This window comes from Onthophagus taurus, chromosome 10 (assembly GCF_036711975.1).
Source record: "Onthophagus taurus isolate NC chromosome 10, IU_Otau_3.0, whole genome shotgun sequence".
NCBI classification, from domain to species: Eukaryota; Metazoa; Arthropoda; class Insecta; order Coleoptera; family Scarabaeidae; genus Onthophagus; species Onthophagus taurus.
The window spans coordinates 9,412,612-9,434,045 of NC_091975.1; the positions used below are offsets into that span (position 1 = coordinate 9,412,612).

The window sequence follows — 21,434 nt, forward strand, 5'->3', positions numbered from 1 at the left end:
ACTGTATCCATACCATTTTGTACCTGTATACGCCTTACTGCCTACTGATTTAAGAGTTCGGTTAGAATTTGCTAATTTTATCAAAAATCGGCAAAATTCTGACCCATCGTTTATTGCCAACATTTTATTTACTGACGAGGCGACATTCATTCGTAGTGGGGTTTTTAATTTTAAAAATTATCATGTTTGGGAAACTGAAAACCCACACATGACACGGCAACGGCATTTTCAACATGAATTTAAAATAAATGTTTGGTGTGGGTCCGCGGGAATTACCAAATAATTTGAACGGCCACAATTATTTACAGTTTTTGCAAAACCAAGTAGACGATATGTTGGCTGAGTTACCATTAAATATTTGGACTGTCATGTGGTTTATGCAAGATGGAGCACCACCCCATTTTTCCAGGCAAGTGCGAGATTATCTCGATATGAATTTTCCACGAAGATGGATTGGCCGAGGTAGTCATTACACTTGGCCACCACGAAGTCCCGATTGTAATCCTATGGATTTTTGCGTATGGGGATTTGTAAAATCCCTTGTTTACAAAGACAATCCTGAAACTCGTGAGGAACTGTGGCAAAAAATTGTAAAGGCAGTGGATATCATTAGGAATGAACAAATATTATTTAACATAAGAAGATCATTTTCTAAACGGATTGGAAAATGCATTGAAGCTAACGGTGGTCAATTTGAACAGTTACTCTAATGCAGTTCATTTTAATTGTTATTATTGTTTCCTCTTTTTGTTCGATGTTATTATTATTAAAATGTTTAAATAAATTATAGTCGTTATTAAAATCGATTTTTAATATAGTAATTATGTTAATATTTTTGTAACATCAACTTATGTTTGTGGATAGTTAAATTATATCTGAAAGATAGATCAGAACTATACTAATTTATCATTTATCATCTTAAAAAGTAATAATATAAAAATTTTAATGTTCATAATTTAAGAAAAAGCGAAATTATTAAAAAAACAACGAAATTAAAGTATTAACTTTAACCAACTCTATCTTCGTTATTATTAACAATTGGACTAAGATAAGTTGAATTAAATCGTAATAATTTTACGATTTAACCCAATTTATCTTAGTCCAATTGTAAATAAAGACTTTTTCACCGCCAACTAATGTTTATTGAGCATAGTGAAATTTTGCAATGTGCGCTTAAACAGTGATTATTTCGGGAACGGAGAACTTTAGAGAATATTGATAGGTATACCAAATTTATGTAAAAATGTCTGAGAAACTGTTTTATGTTATGTGAGTTGTAAAAATTTTAACGATGAAAAAGATATGACTGCTTTAAGGCTGGTTTTTTAAGGTAGACAGCGCCATCTGAAAAAGAAATCAACACTAATACCAATTTATTATTTATCGTCTAAAAAAATACTAATGTACCAATTTTCATGTTCATAATGTAAGAGACAACGAAATTATTAAAGAAAAACGAAAATAAAGTATTAACTTTAACCATCTGTATCTTCGTTATTATTAACAATTGGACTAAGATAAATTGGGTTAAATCGTAATAATTATATGTAAGGAATTCACTGTTGCTCTGTGTCCCATTAGTAACGGACCACCATTTATATTTTCAAAACTTTGTCGTCAAATAACTTTATAACCAATTTGTCAAGTTTGACGTACAATTTCATAGCCAACATTACGAAATACGTATCTTTATTTAAGTTTTTTATGAAAACAACAAAGTTTTTTAAAAAATAATAAGACAAAGAAAAGTTTTAGAATTACATTCCACATGAAATGAAGTAGTAATGTATTAAATCCGCCAAAAGATAAAAAAATCTGTCAAAATTTAGCGTACCATCACCCTAGATGTCAAATTACAAAACCGAAATTCGCATTCGTTTAGATTTTATGAGCATGGAAATGAATAGCTCTTGAAGCTGTTGCATCTTGAAATACAGCAGGAAATTCTGCATATATATGAAGATTTATCGAAGAATGAATTATTGGAAAGATGTTTAGGTGGCCACACGCAAAACGCAAATGAAAGCTTTAATTCCACAATTTGGCGATTAGTTCCTAAATATTTGCACTCGGGACTAAAACTCATCGAATTGACATCGTACTTAGCCGCGGGCTTATTCAATGAAGCAAATTCATCTCTTCTGATGATCATGAACGAAGCAGGAATTGTAGTAAGCACGCAAAGCTTCAATTACGCCGAAGAAATAGATCAAAAGCGGGTGAGTCGACAGAATCGACGTAGTTCGTTGGAGTCGAAGGAAGGTCGAAAAGCACTGCTGCAGGCGCAAAATGAAGCCTGTGAGGAAGAAGAAGGACTAATACATGGTGCTGAAATCGCGGATTAATCGGCGACTACTTTATATTATTGTTAACTTTTCAAAATTTCTAGTTTTCGAGATTTTTTTTTTCAAACGCGAGTTTCGCATATGCGGGAACTCTAACTCAAAAAGTAATGAACCAATCATTATGAAAATTGATTCTTTATGAAATTACGAAATATATGAACCAACTTTTGAGATGATATGATTTTAAGAGTGCTTTTTTTTGCATAATTAGTAAAAAAAAGTGAAATTTTAAATAAATTTTTCCAACACCTGCAAAATTTTTAATTTTCGTTACATTTACCTGCTTTGAGGTTCATATTCTTAGAAAATAAGTTAACTTTGATATTTTTCAATAAAATTATTCAAAAAATTCACAAAAATCAATAAAAATGAGCCTCCTAATGTGGTTTCCCCCCTTAAAAAGATTGAATTAGATTATACTAGTATTATTTGGAGTGCTTTATTTATTTACCATTTATTGCCGCAGATAAAAATACAAAATTACATAAGATACACTTAACTTAAACACGCAAATGGATCATTTTATCGCACAAGCGATCTCTGCCAAATGACCCAATAGAACAAACAAAAATAAAAATAATATTTACTGTATATGGCAAGTAGTGATAATTAAATAGTATTAACATCACCAAATAAGATTAAGCAAGAAAAAGAAAAGACATGAAAAGAGAAAGACAAAGAACAAAGAATCAGGAAACAGCCAGTTGAAGGGTAAGCAAGCTCTTTAAAACATGTCTAAAATTAGTAATTCTAGAAATATTACGAATTTCAGAAGGCAGTCCATTCCACAGCGCAATCGACTGTATTGTAAATGATCTATGATAAATTTCAGTGCTATGAACGCGAAATGTAAGAATAGTATCAGAACGTGAACGAGTAGCAAGCTCATGAGTTGATAATTGCTGGAACCTATCTGATAAGTATTTTGGGGTGCAGTTATGAAGGATTTTAAATAAAATGGTTAATAAACGAAAGGATCTACGTCTCTCACAGGTTAACATCTGAATGTAATTGCGATACGGCGTTACATGCTCAAATCTATTTAGGTTGCTTTACACTCAATTTCAAATTATTTCATGTTTTGACAATGTTAAGCACAAAATGTAAAAATTTATTGAATGGTACCGTTTTGCAAGCACAAATCCAATGAGTAGCGTTCAAACGGTTTTTATTACCGTTCAAATCGCGAATTATCCCGATATGTTTTGGTAAATTAATAAAATTGAAAACGACTCACCGAATGGATGTTGCTTCCCTTGGATTTTACTTCGAAGCTCAGCTATAAAAAAAAAGATAAATTAATTTATTGTGACAAAAAAAATTAATTAATACGATACCTTTTAACATCCATGAAATAGCAATCCGATGATCCCAACCATATCACATCACTAATATTCACCTAACACTTAGCACAACCACAACACGTATTTATCACTTAATTCACGTAATAAGTTTTATTTTTCTAAACTAGTTTATCACCCTTAAATGCCCGCACATCAACTAAAACGCGTTCTTAGCGAATCAACTTCCAAACATCCCCTCCTTAATTTATTGTGTGAAGAGGGAAAACTGGAGGTGAATAAACAAAAAATGTAAAGATGAGGGCGAAGCGGTTTGAAATCGTTTTTTGGTTTTAAAACTCAACCTTTCAATAAAAAATTACTCGTTTTCTCGAAACATTTCAAATAAAACTACGTCATCTTATTAAAATAAAACGCACTATCGAATTTTAATGTTCAACACTTCCCGCAAAAGAATCAGATGTCCAACAAATAATTAAAACGAAGCACCCAAGACGTTGGATTATGCATCATCCCTTATTCTTTATGTTATGAAATATAAATTTTAGAAAAATCGTATCTCAAGTACTAAAGTACTCAAGTAATTCGTCTGTCATTTCAACATTTTTTACATTTTCAACAATTTTTTTAATTTTTTTCTTTTATTATTTAGTTTAAAAAACATTAATAAACTAGAACATTAGTTAATTTACCTACTTTGTTTCCCTTGCACGCATTATTTTAACTATCTTTAGTAATCCTCTAAAAAATTGATCTATATCGAATAATAAAAAGCGGATTATCTTGAAAACCATCAACTTTAGCGCATTTTGATAAGAGTACTGTTTTTGCTTAGAAAAGTACCGAGAATAAGAATTCTTATTCAAAAAGACAAAAAGAATACTGTCAGAAAAGTTATTGTTATTTTAATCCGTAAAAATAAAATAATGCTGAGATCAATTTGACATAACTTCATTTTTTTGACTAATAATAACCTATCTCTGAATTACCCTGTTTTTCCGCTAGAAGCCGCATTCAATATAAGCCGCGGCTTATTAAATGTTATACTTTTTTCATTTTTTCTACATTTTATCCCTACTAAGCCGCACACAAATATAAGCCGCACTCAAATACAAGCCGCTCTCGATTATAAGCACAAATAGAAATTCAATTAAAAAATTGGATAACTGAAAAAAGAAAGGATGGAATACAAGTTACTGGTAAACAGGTTCTGCGACAAGCAACATTAGTAGCCGAGGAGTTAGAAATTAATTTAAAGGATCTCCAAAATGGGTATATAATTTCATGAAAAGAAATGATTTTGTAAGAAGAGTTGCAACATCGGTGGGACAACATTTGCCTGCAAATTGGGAGGAAAATTTAATACAATTTCAACATTTCGTAACCGAAAACAAAACAAACATGGACTTACCTAACATTGGGAATATGGATGAAGTACCAGTGAGTTTTGACTTACCATCAAAATTTACTTTTGCAAAAAAAGGCAGTGATGACATAAAAATTGTAACTACTGGACATGAAAAATCTAATTTCACAGTGGCTTTAAGCGTTCTTGCTAGTGGCAAGAAACTACCACCATATGTAATATTTAAAAGAAAAACACGCCCAAAAGGAAATTTTCCAAAAAGTGTTATTATTTCGGCTAATGAAAAGGGATGGATGTCTTCGAATGAAATGGACATCGCACCGATGCTGTAAAAAATAAATTTAAAAAAAATCAAATAATACCTGCAGTTATACCTGGAGGATTAACGAAACTGTTACAGCCGTTGGATATTTCAGTTAATAAATCTTTTAAAGCAAAACTAAGAGAATTGTGGGAGAAATTTATGATCAATTCTTATAATGCTTATAAAGAAACAGGAAAACCGATAAAGCGAGTGTCTTATGAAGAAATCGTTAATTGGATTGACAAACGATTGACACAAAATTGAAAAACGGATTTAGGGAGACTAAAATAAAATTCTACAATGAAGAAATAATTCCAAATGAGCAACTACAAGAAGATGAACCTATAAATGAAGTGGAAGTAAACGATCAGGAAGAAAGCAACGAAATTAATCACGAGGACGATCATTTATTGTATGACTGCCTTTTGTCAGGCTTCGATTCGGATAGACCAGGTCATGAAGAAGACATGGATTTTATGATCTCATAGAATAGTTATATACCTACACATAGTAGTAGGTACATAATTTGTTTTATTTCTCATAGAATATATCTTTTGTTTCATTAAAATATATTTGGGTTTTTTTAATTACTTAGATATCTACGTAAATAAACTTTTATTAGAAATAAAAAAGTACTATTTTTGAAATGTTTTGCAACTATTTGCTATATTTTGATATTTAAATTCTAGCCGTCAAAGAAAACCGATCAGAAAAACATTTTTAAAATGAATGACATTTTAAATGGATAAATATAATGTAAATATAATTCTAATAAATACTTAGGTACATTTTGTACATATCTACGAAACCGTGGCTTCTAACGGAAAAACAGGGTAATTCACCTGAGCCTCTGTATTATTTATTCTTTTATTATCAAACTAACAATTTTAGGAGAAAATGTCAAGAAACAAAAAAGTTGCGTATTGTATCCCAATATTTAAATCAAGTTTTTAAATAGAAAAATGTAGACGTAGTAAAAAGTTCTAATTCAAAGTATTATGGGGTTAATTTTTTCAGCCTCTTATAAAAACAAATTAGGGTTATAAAAATCGTCAAAAAATATCACCATATTAAGTTATCTGCCAAATTTCATATTTCCAAATTCCTCCATAGTGGATTTATTAAAGAAAAACAATTCTTTTCTCCTAATTTTAGAGGGCTGTAACTTGGAGGAGAAGTGGTTTTGACCAAAAGGTTATATGAAAGACCCCCTTAATTTTCGCAAAAAAATCGTCCCTTAATACCACATAATTTGGCAGCCAAAAATTCTCAAAGAAATCATTTTATTTGATACAAAAAAAGAGAGTCCTCCTTTAAAAAGCTTGAATTAGATTATACTAGTATTATTTGGAGTTAATAATTAAAGCTTTATAATTTATCAAGCACAAAATACAAAAATTTATTGAATGGTACCGTTTTTCAAGCACAAATACAACGAGTAATGTTTTTATCTGGCAACATTACACCGTTCAAATGGCGAATTATCCCGACATGTTTTGGTAAATTAATAAAATTGAAAACGACTCACCGAATGGATGTTGTTTCCCTTGGATTTTACTTTGAAGCTCAGCTGGAAAGAAAAGATAAATTAATTTATTGTGACAAAAAAAAATGAGTAAATACGATACCTTTTAACATCCATAAAATAGCAATCCGATGATCTCGACCATATCACATCACTAACATCACCTAACACTTGGCATAAATATAGCACGTATTTATCACTTAATTCAAGTAAAAAGTTTTATTTTTTTAAACTAATTTATCACTCTTAAATGCCCGCACATCAACTAAAATGCGTTCTTAGCGAATCAACTTCCTTGGATATTACTTTGAAGCTCAGCTGGAAAGAAAAGATAAATTAATTTATTGTGACAAAAAAAAATGAATAAATACGATACCTTTTAACATCCGTAAAATAGTAATCCGATGATCTCAACCATATCACCTAACCCTTGGCATAAATATAGCACGTATTTATCACTTAATTCACGTAATAAGTTTTATTTTTCTAAACTAGTTTATCACCCTTAAATGCCCGCACATCAACTAAAATGCGTTATTAGCGAATCAACTTCCAAACATCCCCTCCTTAATTTATTGTGCGAAGAAGGAAAACTGGTGGTGAATCAACAAAAAATGGAAAGACGACGGGGCGAAGCGGTTTTAAATCGTTTTTTCGTTTTCAATAAAAAAATTACTCGTTTTCTCGAAACATTTCAAATAAAACTTACATTTTATTAAAATAAAACGCACTATGGAATTTTAATGTTAAACACTTCCTGCAAAAGAATCAAGTACAAATAATTAAAACAAAACACCCAAAACGTTGGATTATGGATATGCATCATCCCTTATTCTTTGTGTTGTGAAATAAAATTTAAAAAAATCGTATCTCAAGAACGAATTGAGATATCATAATGAAATAAAAAACATTTTAAAGCAAATTTAATGAGGATTTAATGCGCTATATACAGTGTGTTCGGAAATGACGTGTACAACGCAAGACTACAAATACCTTGACCAAAAATGTGATGATTTAACTCAACTTATCTACAGGGTCATCCACGACGACCGTCCATTAGAACTTTACTGGGATCATTTGGTCACTTTACTACGGCACGTTAACTTTTCGAAATTGGGAAATACCATAACTTCATTTTTTTAAATGGCAACCCTCATATTTTATTACTTAGTCGTCTTCGGTGTCTCATTTTACATCTTTTATATCCCATATGTCCTATACCTTACATTTATAGTTTGGGAGATAATTAGGGTTTTTTGAAAAATGCGCACATATATCGATATTTAACCTAGTGTGCCATGAATACCTAGTGTGACCTAGTGTATAACCATATGAACTGGCCTTTTGAAAATTTGCAGACTTCTGTGTTTGATGATAGCTTTTTACTAAAATATTTTCAGGTTCCGGGTGCTTGCGGTTACACCGGAAGAGGTGACAATTTTCATATTTCAAATGGAACACCCTGTATTCATTACATTTTTGAAATTTTTGTTCAATTTTAGGCCCCTCTGTGTTGCAGCCGACACGTACGCGCAATTATTTGGTTGCACTCTCCATAAATTATTATCAAATTCAAATAATCCTCATTACTAAATTCCAAACATGGCATTTCTTGAGAACAGATCACTACAAAAAGTAACCTAGTCATCACACCAACAGAAATAAACCATAGCTTTAGCAAATGTCAAACTGTTTACTCTTTCCTTGCTGATCCACTGATAATACATAACCACAACATTCCCAACACAAAATTCTTTTTCCGGCTGTCAAAGTAGATGATTTATAAATTATAAAAAGTAACGTTGTAGTTGACATTTTTGATTGAAAAATGTTATAAAACTCAGGGTATTCCATTTAAAATATGAAAATTGTCACCTCTTCCGGTGTAACCACAAGTACCCGGAACCTGAAAATACTTTAGTTAAAAAGCTGGCATCAAACATCACAAATCTGCAAATTTTCAAACCTCCACTTCATTCGGTTATTCACTAGGTCGCACTAGGTATTCATGACACACTAGGTTAAATATCGATATTTGTGTGCATTTTTCAATAAACCCTAATTATTTCTCAAACTATAAATGTTAGGTATAGGACATATGGGATATAAAAGATGTAAAATGAAACACCGAAGACGACTAAGTAATAAAATATGGGGGGTGCCATTTAAAGAAATGAAGTTATGGTACTTCCAAGTTTCGAAAAGGTAACGTGCCCTAGTAAAGTGACCAAACGTTCTAGACAGCCATACTCGGCACCAAAACATACTCCATCATGTTACTTAAGCATGTTCTGAATCCTAAATTGATACCCCAAAAATCGAGTGTTCTCTGATTTTTTGAACAAATGTCTGCTGGAGCATATTTTTCTAGAAAAATTCGAATAACTCGAGAACGGCCGAATCAAATTGCAAAAAGTAAAGTCATTCATAAACCTTGAAAACAGACAAATCCAAATATGTAGAAATATACAGGTGTTCCATTTAAAAAAATAAAGTAGGTGGCGACTTCCGGTATAACCGGAAGTATTAGATATTTAAAAATATTTTAGTCGAAGAGAACGCAATTGATAATACTTAAATCTGAATTTTCAAATTTGTATTTTTGCCAGAACCTGTAAAGTTCTAATGGATGGTCGTCGTGGATGACCTGTATATACAAAATTGCTTAGTTTAGTCGCTAGAGGGTTTTAAAAATAAACCCTTTTTTAAATAAGTCAAAACATCCTCGATGGATTTTATTCATTTTGTGGTCATGCATTTATATCAGTAGACTACGGCTATTTGTGGAATAAACTCTAATTTCGAAAATTATAGAGTGTTTAAAAACTTTGTAACAGTAAATTATGCAACCATATCTTTTTAACCCCCTGTACAAACAATACCATTTTTTTCTAAACAGTTACTTTCATTTAGAAACTATTTTCTCTCTTACAAAATTTCAGTTGGGTGAATGGTTTAGCCACAAAAAAATATTTTGTAAATCCTAACAAGCGCGAATGAGTGATGCAAGGTAATTAAAAATTAAATTTGACAACAGTAGTCGTATTTTTCGTTTTATCTTAAGTAAATAAGTTTAGTTAAATCATCATATTTTTGGTCAAGGTACTTGTGGTCTTCCGTTGTACACGTGTCATTTCTGAACACCTGTATAATTTATATTTTCTATAAACATCGTTGTTATGATACAGCCCCGCTCAAACACGATACCTAAAAAACTACTCATTCGATTGACTTGAAATTTGAACTGCACTTTCAATTAGCATCTTTCTATCGTATGACCTACAGAGAAACTGACACAGTATATACATATGTTTCTTTTTTGCAATAAATTTATCGATTATCTTAATTTGACTACTATCCGTGCAAAGAGTCAAGGCCCCTCACTTTAGAGATCGATATCTTCGTAACCGCTCGATGGAAAAAATGGCGGTAAAGTTTCTTGTAATCAGTGAACATTTCTGCGTATCACATGTTAATTTGGAAATTTTCGGATCCGCGGTTTTTCTTTTATCGCGAGTTAAGTGAAAAAAGTACCCGATTTTTGAAAGTGCCAGCAACTTTGTCTACTGTGCGATTTTTTTTCTCCAAAATTTTTTGACGAAAAAATTTCAAATTTGAACTGGTGGTAAACCGAGGTGTTCTTAATGTGGGGCATATTTTATTTTTTCGATATTCTATATAGTTTCGTGGAAAATCGCGGATTTCAACGCGGTTTTTACCAAAATATGTCAAATAATGTCGGTTGTCAGATTCCATTATGAGTTTTTCAAAATTAGGGCTCTCTAATTTTTTTAAGAGCTGTAATATTACTCTTCAGATGATATCAAATAGATTGTCATTTGTTGTATCAGAGTATATTATACAGGGTGGTGAACGTTTGTTGAGATATAGAGTTTTAAAGAGAATGGTGGAAATTGCCAAAAAAAATTTAAAATCAAAATAACTCTAAAACGAAAAGCGCAAAAAACTTTGAAGTGGTCACCATCTTGAAAATACTTTAGATCGAAAGGTCGGTATGAACCTCCCATATAAACTGAATTTCAGAAATAAAGCGTAATTTGGCAGTTAAAAATTCCCAAAGAAATCATTTTATTTGATACAAAAAAGAGAGTCCTCCTTAAAAAGCTTGAATTAGATTCTACTAGTATTGTTTGGAGTGCTTTACACTCAATTTCAAATTATTTCATGTTTTGACAATGTTAATAATTAAAACTTTATAATTTTTCAAACACAAATGTAAAACTTTGTTGAATGGTATCGTTTTTCAAGCACAAATCCAATGAGTAGTGTTCAAACGGTTTTTATCTGGCAGCATTACACCGTTCAAATCGCGAATTATCCCGATATGTTTTGGTAAATTAATAAAATTGAAAACGACTCACCGAATGGATGTTGCTTCCCTTGGATTTTATTTCGAAGCTCAGCTGGAAAGAAAAGATAAATTAATTTATTATGACATAAAAAAAAAACTGATTCTAAACGCCCCAAATTAAAAACTAAAAGGCAAAGAAGATGGTTATAAAAAGCTGGGTCAAAATGTAGCAGGCAAGAAAATGGGTCAGAAGAAGCTTATGCTTTCTGACAGTCATGGCCGCGACTCCAATCTCTTTCTAGCAAAATGTTTAAATGGTTATAACGTTCTTACTGTATTTAAGCCAAATGCGTGTTTTGTAATGTATTGGAGAATGTTGAGAAATTATGTTTTGATTTTACTAAAAATGAAAATATTTATAATTTTAACTGTAACATGTATACGTTTTTAAGCAAATTTGATAAATGTATTAAATGTTTTGTAGATAGCAATCAGCTTTTAAACATGGTTGAAAAAACACGACATAAAAAAACTTTTTAATTATATAGCAAACTTGATACAAGAAAATCAACACTTTAATGTAGTTAGAAACCACAATATTGTTACTATCTGCTGTAATGATCAGGTTTTTCTCATTGTGAAAGAAGTAATAGAAATATTGTAAAAAATGATCATAGTTTTGTCTAGGAGGGTCACCTGATCAAAGAGTACCAAGTGCTTTGCTTTACAGAGAGTTAGTTGAAATCTGATTAAGTGATGTGCTCAAGTTGCTTAATTTTGTCCCTTGTTCATCTTTTAGTAGAAATATTCATATTCATGGTGGAGTAGTGATAATGATAAATGAAATTTGAAACTCTTGAATCTGTTAGTCGTTTGTCGCGTTAAGTACACTTTGAAATAAGTGATGTTTTATTGAATAAAGTTGAACTGCATGAAAATGCATAGAATTAAGCTGACAAATGCTAAAGCGCAAAGTAATGCTTTGATATTACAGAAATGGTGATTGCGAGAAAATGTCTGAAATTACACTGTCAAAAGCCAAAATTGCAAGAAAATATCTGGAATTACCTTGGAAAAAGTCTAGACTGCAAGATAATGTCTGGAATTACATTGAAAAAAGCTTGAACTGCATGAAAATGTATGGTTTTAAGCTCAGTATGCAAGAAAATGTCTGCAAATGCACTGGCAAGAATCTACATTGCAAGAAAATGTATGAAATTATATTGACAATAGTCTAAATTGCAAGAAAGCATTTGAAATTACAATGGCAAAAGTCTGAACTGCAAAATAATGTCTCGAATTAGATTGGCAAAAGTCTGAACTGCATGAAAATATATGCAATTAAACTGACAAATGTTAAATTGCAAAGTAATGCTTTGATATTATATTGGCAATAGCCTAGATTACGAGAAAATGTCTGAAATTACACTGGAAACAGTCTAAATTGCAAGAAAATGTCTGAACTTACACTGTCAAAAGACAAAATTGCAAGAAAATATCTGAGATTACCTTGCAAAAAGTCTAGACTGCAAGATAATGTCTGGAATTACATTGGAAAAAGCTTGAACTATATGAAAATGTATGGTTTTAAGCTTAGAATGCAAGGAAATGTCTGCAAATACACTGGTAAGAGTGTACATTGCAAGAAAATGTATGAAATTACATTGACAATAGACTAAATTGAAGAAATAATCTTGTCCAAAGTATTGTTCGTGATATAAGGAAGAAGAAGGCCGCCCTAAGTGTTGTTCGTGATACTTTGGGCGGCCGACGTCTTTGAAGTCGGCCGAGATTACTTCTTTCTGGAACCTATCTTGTTCTGTATCAACGTGATATCAAGCCACAGCATTTTGGAAGAAATAATCTCGGCCGATTTCAAAGACGCCTTCGATGTCGGCCGTGATTTTTTCTTATATCACGATATCATCTTATGTCACTACTATATTAAGATAACGCCTGGAATTACATTTGCAAATGTCTGAACTCTATAAAAATGTGTGTAATTAAGCTAACAAATGTTTTGAATTACATTGGCAATAGATTGATTGCAAGAAGTTATCTGAAAATATATTGGTAATAGTCTAAATTGCAAGAAAGCATTTGAAATTACAATGGCAAAAGTCTGAACTGCAAAATAATGTCTCGAATTAGATTGGCAAAAGTCTGAACTGCATGAAAATATATGCAATTAAACTGACAAATGTTAAATTGCAAAGTAATGCTTTGATATTATATTGGCAATAGCCTAGATTACGAGAAAATGTCTGAAATTACACTGGAAACAGTCTAAATTGCAAGAAAATGTCTGAACTTACACTGTCAAAAGACAAAATTGCAAGAAAATATCTGAGATTACCTTGCAAAAAGTCTAGACTGCAAGATAATGTCTGGAATTACATTGGAAAAAGCTTGAACTATATGAAAATGTATGGTTTTAAGCTTAGAATGCAAGGAAATGTCTGCAAATACACTGGTAAGAGTGTACATTGCAAGAAAATGTATGAAATTACATTGACAATAGACTAAATTGAAGAAATAATCTTGTCCAAAGTATTGTTCGTGATATAAGGAAGAAGAAGGCCGCCCTAAGTGTTGTTCGTGATACTTTGGGCGGCCGACGTCTTTGAAGTCGGCCGAGATTACTTCTTTCTGGAACCTATCTTGTTCTGTATCAACGTGATATCAAGCCACAGCATTTTGGAAGAAATAATCTCGGCCGATTTCAAAGACGCCTTCGATGTCGGCCGTGATTTTTTCTTATATCACGATATCATCTTATGTCACTACTATATTAAGATAACGCCTGGAATTACATTTGCAAATGTCTGAACTCTATAAAAATGTGTGTAATTAAGCTAACAAATGTTTTGAATTACATTGGCAATAGATTGATTGCAAGAAGTTATCTGAAAATATATTGGTAATAGTCTAAATTGCAAGAAAGCATTTGAAATTACAATGGCAAAAGTCTGAACTGCAAAATAATGTCTCGAATTAGATTGGCAAAAGTCTGAACTGCATGAAAATATATGCAATTAAACTGACAAATGTTAAATTGCAAAGTAATGCTTTGATATTATATTGGCAATAGCCTAGATTACGAGAAAATGTCTGAAATTACACTGGAAACAGTCTAAATTGCAAGAAAATGTCTGAACTTACACTGTCAAAAGACAAAATTGCAAGAAAATATCTGAGATTACCTTGCAAAAAGTCTAGACTGCAAGATAATGTCTGGAATTACATTGGAAAAAGCTTGAACTGTATGAAAATGTATGGTTTTAAGCTTAGAATGCAAGGAAATGTCTGCAAATACACTGGTAAGAGTGTACATTGCAAGAAAATGTATGAAATTACATTAACAATAGACTAAATTCAAGAAATAATCTTGTCTAAAGTATTGTTCGTGATATAAGAAGGAATTTCGGCCGACTTCGAAGACGTCGGCCGCCCTAAGTGTTGTTGTTTGTGATATTTTGGGCGACCGACGTCTTCGAAGTCGGCCGAGATTACTTCTTTCTGGAACCTATCTTGTTCTGTATCAACGTGATATCAAGCTACAGTATTTTGGAAGAAATAATCTCGGCCGTTTTCAAAGACGCCTTCGAAGTCGGCCGTGATTCTTTCTTATATCACGACATCATCTTATGTCACTACTATATTAAGATAATGCCTGGAATTACATTTGCAAAGGTCTGAACTCTATAAAAATGTGTGGAATTAAGCTGCCAAATGTTTTGAATTACATTGGCAATAGATTGATTGCAAGAAGTTATCTGAAAATATATTGGTAATAGTCTAAATTGCAAGAAAGCATTTGAAATTACAATGGCAAAAGTCTGAACTGCAAAATAATGTCTCGAATTAGATTGGCAAAAGTCTGAACTGCATGAAAATATATGCAATTAAACTGACAAATGTTAAATTGCAAAGTAATGCTTTGATATTATATTGGCAATAGCCTAGATTACGAGAAAATGTCTGAAATTACACTGGAAACAGTCTAAATTGCAAGAAAATGTCTGAACTTACACTGTCAAAAGCCAAAATTGCAAGAAAATATCTGAGATTACCTTGCAAGAAGTCTAGATTGCAAAATAATGTCTGAAATTACATTGGAAAAAGCTTAAACTGTATGAAAATGTATGGTTTTAAGCTTAAAATGCAAGGAAATGTCTACAAATACATTGGTAAGAATGTACATTGCAAGAAAATGTATGAAATTACATTGGCAATAGACTAAATTCAAGAAATAATCTTGTCTAAAGTATTGTTCGTGATATAAGAAGGAATTTCGGCCGACTTCGAAGACGTCGGCCGCCCTAAGTGTTGTTGTTTGTGATATTTTGGGCGACCGACGTCTTCGAAGTCGGCCGAGATTATTCTTTTTGGAACCTATCTTGTTCTGTATCAACGTGATATCAAGCCACAGCATTTTGGAAGAAATAATCTCGGCCGATTTCAAAGACGCCTTCGAAGTCGGCCGTAATTCTTTCTTATATCACGACATCATCTTATGTCACTACTATATTAAGATAATGTCTGGACTTACATTTGCAAAAGTCTGAACTCAATAAAAATGTGTGGAATTAAGCTGACAAATGTTTTGAATTACATTGGCAATAGATTGATTGCAAGAAGTTATTTGAAAATATACTGGTAATACTCTAAATTGCAAAAAAGCATTTGAAATTACAAAGGCAAAAGTCTGAATTGCAAGAAAACAGCTATAATTAGATTGACAAAAGCCAAAATTGCAAGAAAACATTTGAAATTACACTGGCAAAAGTCTGAACTGCAAAATAATGTCTCGAATTAGATTGGCAAAAGTCTCAACTGCATGCAAATATATGGAATTAAGCTGATAAATGCTAAACTGCAAAGTAAAGCTTTGATATTACGTTGGCAATAGCCTAGATTGCGAGAAAATGTCTGAACTTACACTGTCAAAAGACAAAATTGCAAGAAAATATCTGAAATTACCTTGGAAAAAGTCTAGACTGCAAGATAATGTCTGGAATTACATTAGAAAAAGCTTGAACTGTATGAAAATGTATGGTTTTAAGCTTAGAATGCAAGGAAATAAGAGTGTACCAAGAGTGTATTGCAAGAAAATGTATGAAATTACATTTTCAATAGACTAAATTGAAGAAATAATCTTGCCCAAAGTGTTGTTCATGATACTTTCGTCTTCGTCTTTACGTCTTCGAAGTCGGCCGAGATTACTTCTTTCTGGAACCTATCCTGTTCTGTATCAACGTGATATCAAGCCACAGCATTGTGGAAGAAATAATCTCGGCCGATTTCAAAGACGCCTTCGAAGTCGGCCGTGATTCTTTCTTATATCACGATATCATCTTATGTCACTACTATATTAAGATAATGCCTGGAATTACATTTGCAAAGGTCTGAACTCTATAAAAATGTGTGGAATTAAGCTGACAAATGTTTTGAATTACATTGGCAATAGACCAGATTGCAAGAAGTTATCTGAAAATATATTGGTAATAGTCTAAATTGCAAAAAAGCACATGAAATTACAATGGCAAAAGTCTCAGTTGCAAGAAAACAGCTATAATTAGATTGATAAAAGCCAAAATTGCAAGAAAACATTTGAAATTATACTGGCAAAAGTCTGAACTGCAAAATAATGTCTCGAATTAGATTGGCAAAAGTCTGAACTGCATGAAAATATATGGAATTAAACTGACAAATGTTAAATTGCAAAGTAATGCTTTGATATTATATTGGCAATAGCCTAGATTACGAGAAAATGTCTGAAATTACACTGGAAACAGTCTAAATTGCAAGAAAATGTCTGAACTTGCACTGTTAAAAGCCAAAATTGCAAGATAATGTCTGGACTTACATTGGAAAAAGTTTGAATTGTATAAAAATGTATGGTTTTAAGCTTAGAATGCAAGGAAATGTCCGCAAATGCACTGGCAAGAGTCTACATGGCAAGAAAATGTATGAAATTACATTGACAATAGACTAAACTCAAGAAATAATCTTGTCCAAAGTATTGTTCGTGATACAAGAAGGAATTTCGGCCGACTTCGAAGACGTCGGCCGTCCTAAATTTTGTTCGTGATACTTTGGGCGGCCGATGCCTTCGAAGTCGTCTTAGTGATATCATCTTATATCACTATATTAAGATAATGTCTGGACTTACATTTGCAAAAGTCTGAACTCTATAAAAATGTGTGGAATTAAGCTGACAAATGTTTTGAATTACATTGGCAATAGACCAGATTGCAAGAAGTTATCTGAAAATATACTGGTAATAGTCTAAATTGCAAGAAAGCATTTAAAATTACAATTCCACACTTTCTACAATCATATTGCTGCTTCTTTTATTGCCTGAAAGTACATATACATTTAATTCATGTTGCATATATAACAATTTTGATACAGAATAAGATAGTTTCTATAGATAATTGGCATTTTTCTGGCAGTACTCCAGTATACGAGATATCTTTAGCAAAAAATTTTGATTGCAATTTAAAGTTTGGCCAGATCTCGAGTATCATGATCACCATAACTTATCACAACTAATACTTAGGGCGGTCTATGTTTTCAAAGTCGGCCAAGATTCTTTCTTATATCACGAAAATATCTGCAAATGCACTGGCAAGAATCTACATTGCAAGAAAATGTATGAAATTACATTGACAATAGACTAAATTGCAAGAAGTTATCTGAAAATATACTGGTAATAGTCTAAATTGCAAGAAAGCATTTGAAATTACAATGGCAAAAGTCTAAATTGCAAGAAAACAGCTATAATTAGATTAACAAAAGCCAAAATTGCAAGAAAATATTTGAAATTACACTGGCAAAAGTCTGAACTGCAAAATAATGTCTAGAATTAGATTGGCAAAAGTCTGAACTGCATGAAAATATATGGAATTAAACTGACAAATGTTAAATTGCAAAGTAATGCTTTGATATTATATTGGCAATAGCCTAGATTTGATTGCAATTTAAAGTTTGGCCAGATCTCGAGTATCATGACCACCATAACTTATCACGAACAACACTTTTTACCATTTACCGAAATTAATAACGTTACTAATATGGAGACAGAAGAGACAATAACGATGATATTGTAAGATATTGTGGCCCAAATTGGGTAGTATCTCCAATAAAGGATAGAAAAATAGGGAAAAGATAGATTCATTTTTTTAATGAATTAGAAAAATATGTATTTTTTAATTTTCAACATTTTCCACAATAAACTTACAAATAATAATTTACATATCACAAAAACCGTAAAAATCCTTAGTTAGCTATTATTCTCTTCAAAAACCAGATTGCTACCGCAAGCTGGACAGACTATAGTATCTTTATGAACCGTATTTTGTTCCTCAACCCCAAACTGCGTCGAACATTTTAAGCAAGAAAAAATCTCGAGAGATTCCGACGCCGGCCTAGCATCAACCAAAATTTTAATCCTCCCAAAGAATCGTTCCCTTTCTTCGACGTTTTCAATCAAATAAAATCGGTTATTGTTACTTCGAAACGTTTCAAATTCAATATAAACGTACTCGATTTCATCGAGAGTTGTTTTATTACACGAAATAATCGAATCTAACGAAATTCGTGATAAAACTTTCGAGGTTATCGCGTTTCTCTCAACCAAATTATTTTTTCCTATTATTGCAAAAACGTCGCTTTGCCCACCTTTTATGTTTACTAAGAATATGTTGCTATCCCCACTTTCAAAGTCATCATCGCTTAATTTTTCGATTTCTTCTGGATCGTCGTAAACCCCACTTTCTTCTTCAACGACTTCGTTATCTTTTAAATCTTTTAAATCATTTAATTCATTAATTGTCTCAGAAGCTGTTACGTATTGGGTCGTTTCTTCAATGTTTTCTTTAACCTTCGCCATTTCATCTGTGATATAATCTTGAAGCGGCGTTGAAGAAGATGGAGCTGAACCACTTTGCGTGGAAAAATCTAACGGGGTAAATCCGGTTTTTCCATATAACGATTTAATGTAATCTTTGGGGATGCTGTTTAAATTTTCTTTCGGTTCTGAGTTAATTTTTGGGACCTCAACCGAAACGGAAACCGTTATTCTTTCGAAATTATCTTCATCGTCCGATTTATTTTCGTTGATAATCGCGGATCGAACTCGAATTGATCGTTCTAAATTTTCTTGAGGCTCAGATGGTTGTTCGACTTGCTTATAAAGACACTTAGGGTGTAAAGAACCCACATTTTGTTGCTCATAAGAACTCAAAACGTCGTCATCCAAGATAAACTTAACAGAGGATGTGTTTGAATGTAAATATTTAACGGTATTAATCCTATGGTGGGGATGATAACTTAAAGGATTTCCTGTTAAATTTAACCATTGCAAAGCAACAAGATAAGAAAGTGGGATTAAATTGTTGTGTTCTAAAAGGCAGTTTTCAAGTAAATCCAATTGGGTTAAATTAACAAGCTTAGAAACTGATTGAATATCCTCAATAAAATTACATCTTAAAACCAACATTTGGAGGCGGCTACAAATGGGGCGGGAAAAAACGGGAACTTTTTGCAACTGATTAAAACTTAAATTTAAATGTTTTAAACTGGATAAACCACTTAATTCATCACAATTTTTAATCGAATTATGTGACAAATCCAAAGTGGTTAACATAGGTAAATATTTAAGGCTATCATCAATACATTTAATACCATTATGATTTAGCACAGCTTCTCTCAACTCATACCAATTGCTACCATCAGAATCATCAGCACCACATCGTTCAAAAATATCTCTTAAACTATTTAAACTACGTTCGCAAACTAAATGTTGCAACTTTCCCCTTAAATTACTTATACCAATTATATTATTAACATTAATTCTATGCAATTCCAATAAACGCAACGATTTCAATTTAGAAATATCGATATTATCCGATTGTAAATCTCTGGGTTTTCCTAAACTTAACTTCAAACTTTTCGATTGTTGCACGAAATCGTGCAAAAAAGTTAAATCCCTGTTTATTTCGGTGAGGGTGTTATTTAAAACGTGAAACGATGAAGTTAAGGAACTCTCGTTATTGAATAAATCGTTTAATTCGTCGACTAAATCCGTTGAAAGTGTTAATTTGCACTTGTTCGCTAAAATTTTGTCCCCTTCGCTGCGTAATAGTGTTGCTAAGAATTGGATATCACCCGGAATCGCCATTATATCATTATTTCTTTTAACTAAAAAGAATTTGAAAACGATTTTATTTTAATTAAACATGTAAGAAAGAACTTACTATAAATTCGATGGATTTAATAATAATAACCTAACCTCTTTGTTTCGAAACGTCAGTGTCAAAATTAAACGTCACGACAAATGATCTAATTTCATACGATCTAATTGTCAAAAAAAATTTTAAAATTATTTATTTTATTATTATAAAGATAAATTAATAAAAAATATAATTAATGTTGTTTTTAATGTTTTAACAACAGCAATTTTAGGTAAAATGAATTTAAAAAAATATATTTAATGCGTTATAAAAAACAACGTATTCATCAAATTTTCGTATTTATCTCAAAATTTAAGCATCTGAGAGAAAAAGTACAAGAGACTGGTATTATTAAGAATAAAATTTGCTACAACTTTTGTTCCAAAAGTTTTTTGTAATATGATCGGTTACCATTAACAATTTGTGGAACAACGAAATTCATCAAATTTTCATATTTTTCTCGATATCTATGGCTCAAAGAATAAAAGTGTAAGAGAGCAATGTTATTAAGAATAAAATTTGTAACAACTTTTGTTACAAAAGTTTTTTTGTAATATGATCGGTTACCATTAACAATTTGTGGAACAACGAAATTCATCAAATTTTCATGTTTTCATATTTTTCTCGATATCTATAGCTCAAAGAATAAAAGTGCAACAGAGCAATGTTATTAAGAATAAAATTTGCTACAACTTTTGTTCCAAAAGTTTTTTTGTAATATGATCCGTTTCCAGACTTTTAATATTAACAATTTATGGAACAACGAAATTCATCAAATTTTCATGTTTTCATATTTTTCTCGATATCTATGGCTCAAAGAATAAAAGTGCAAGAGAGCAATGTTATTAAGAATAAAATTTGCTACAACTTTTGTTCCAAAAGTTTTTTTGTAATATGATCCGTTTCCAGACTTTTAATATTAACAATTTATGGAACAACGAAAATCATCAAATTTTCATGTTTTCATATTTTTCTCGATATCTATAGCTCAAAGAATAAAAGTGCAACAGAGCAATGTTATTAAGAATAAAATTTGCTACAA

General features: G+C 31.6%; 1 protein-coding gene across 1 annotated transcript; it reads right to left on the minus strand.

Moving 5' to 3' along the window:
• Nucleotides 1–18,330: 18,330 nt before the first annotated feature.
• LOC111421917 (serine/threonine-protein kinase 11-interacting protein-like) lies at nucleotides 18,331–20,502 on the minus strand. The gene is made up of 2 exons (XM_023055117.2): nucleotides 20,417–20,502; nucleotides 18,331–20,360 (listed from the first exon to the last, which is right to left on the minus strand). Exon 2 carries the CDS (start codon nucleotides 20,338–20,340, stop codon nucleotides 18,442–18,444), a length of 1,899 nt encoding a protein of 632 aa, XP_022910885.2. The 5' UTR covers nucleotides 20,341–20,360; nucleotides 20,417–20,502; the 3' UTR covers nucleotides 18,331–18,441.
• Between the last annotated feature and the right edge of the window lie 932 nt (nucleotides 20,503–21,434).

Bases quoted from the DNA above. Each gene is read 5' to 3' on its own strand.
- LOC111421917 (XM_023055117.2), bottom strand. From the start codon at position 20,340: ATGGCGATTCCGGGTGATATCCAATTCTTAGCAACACTATTACGCAGC.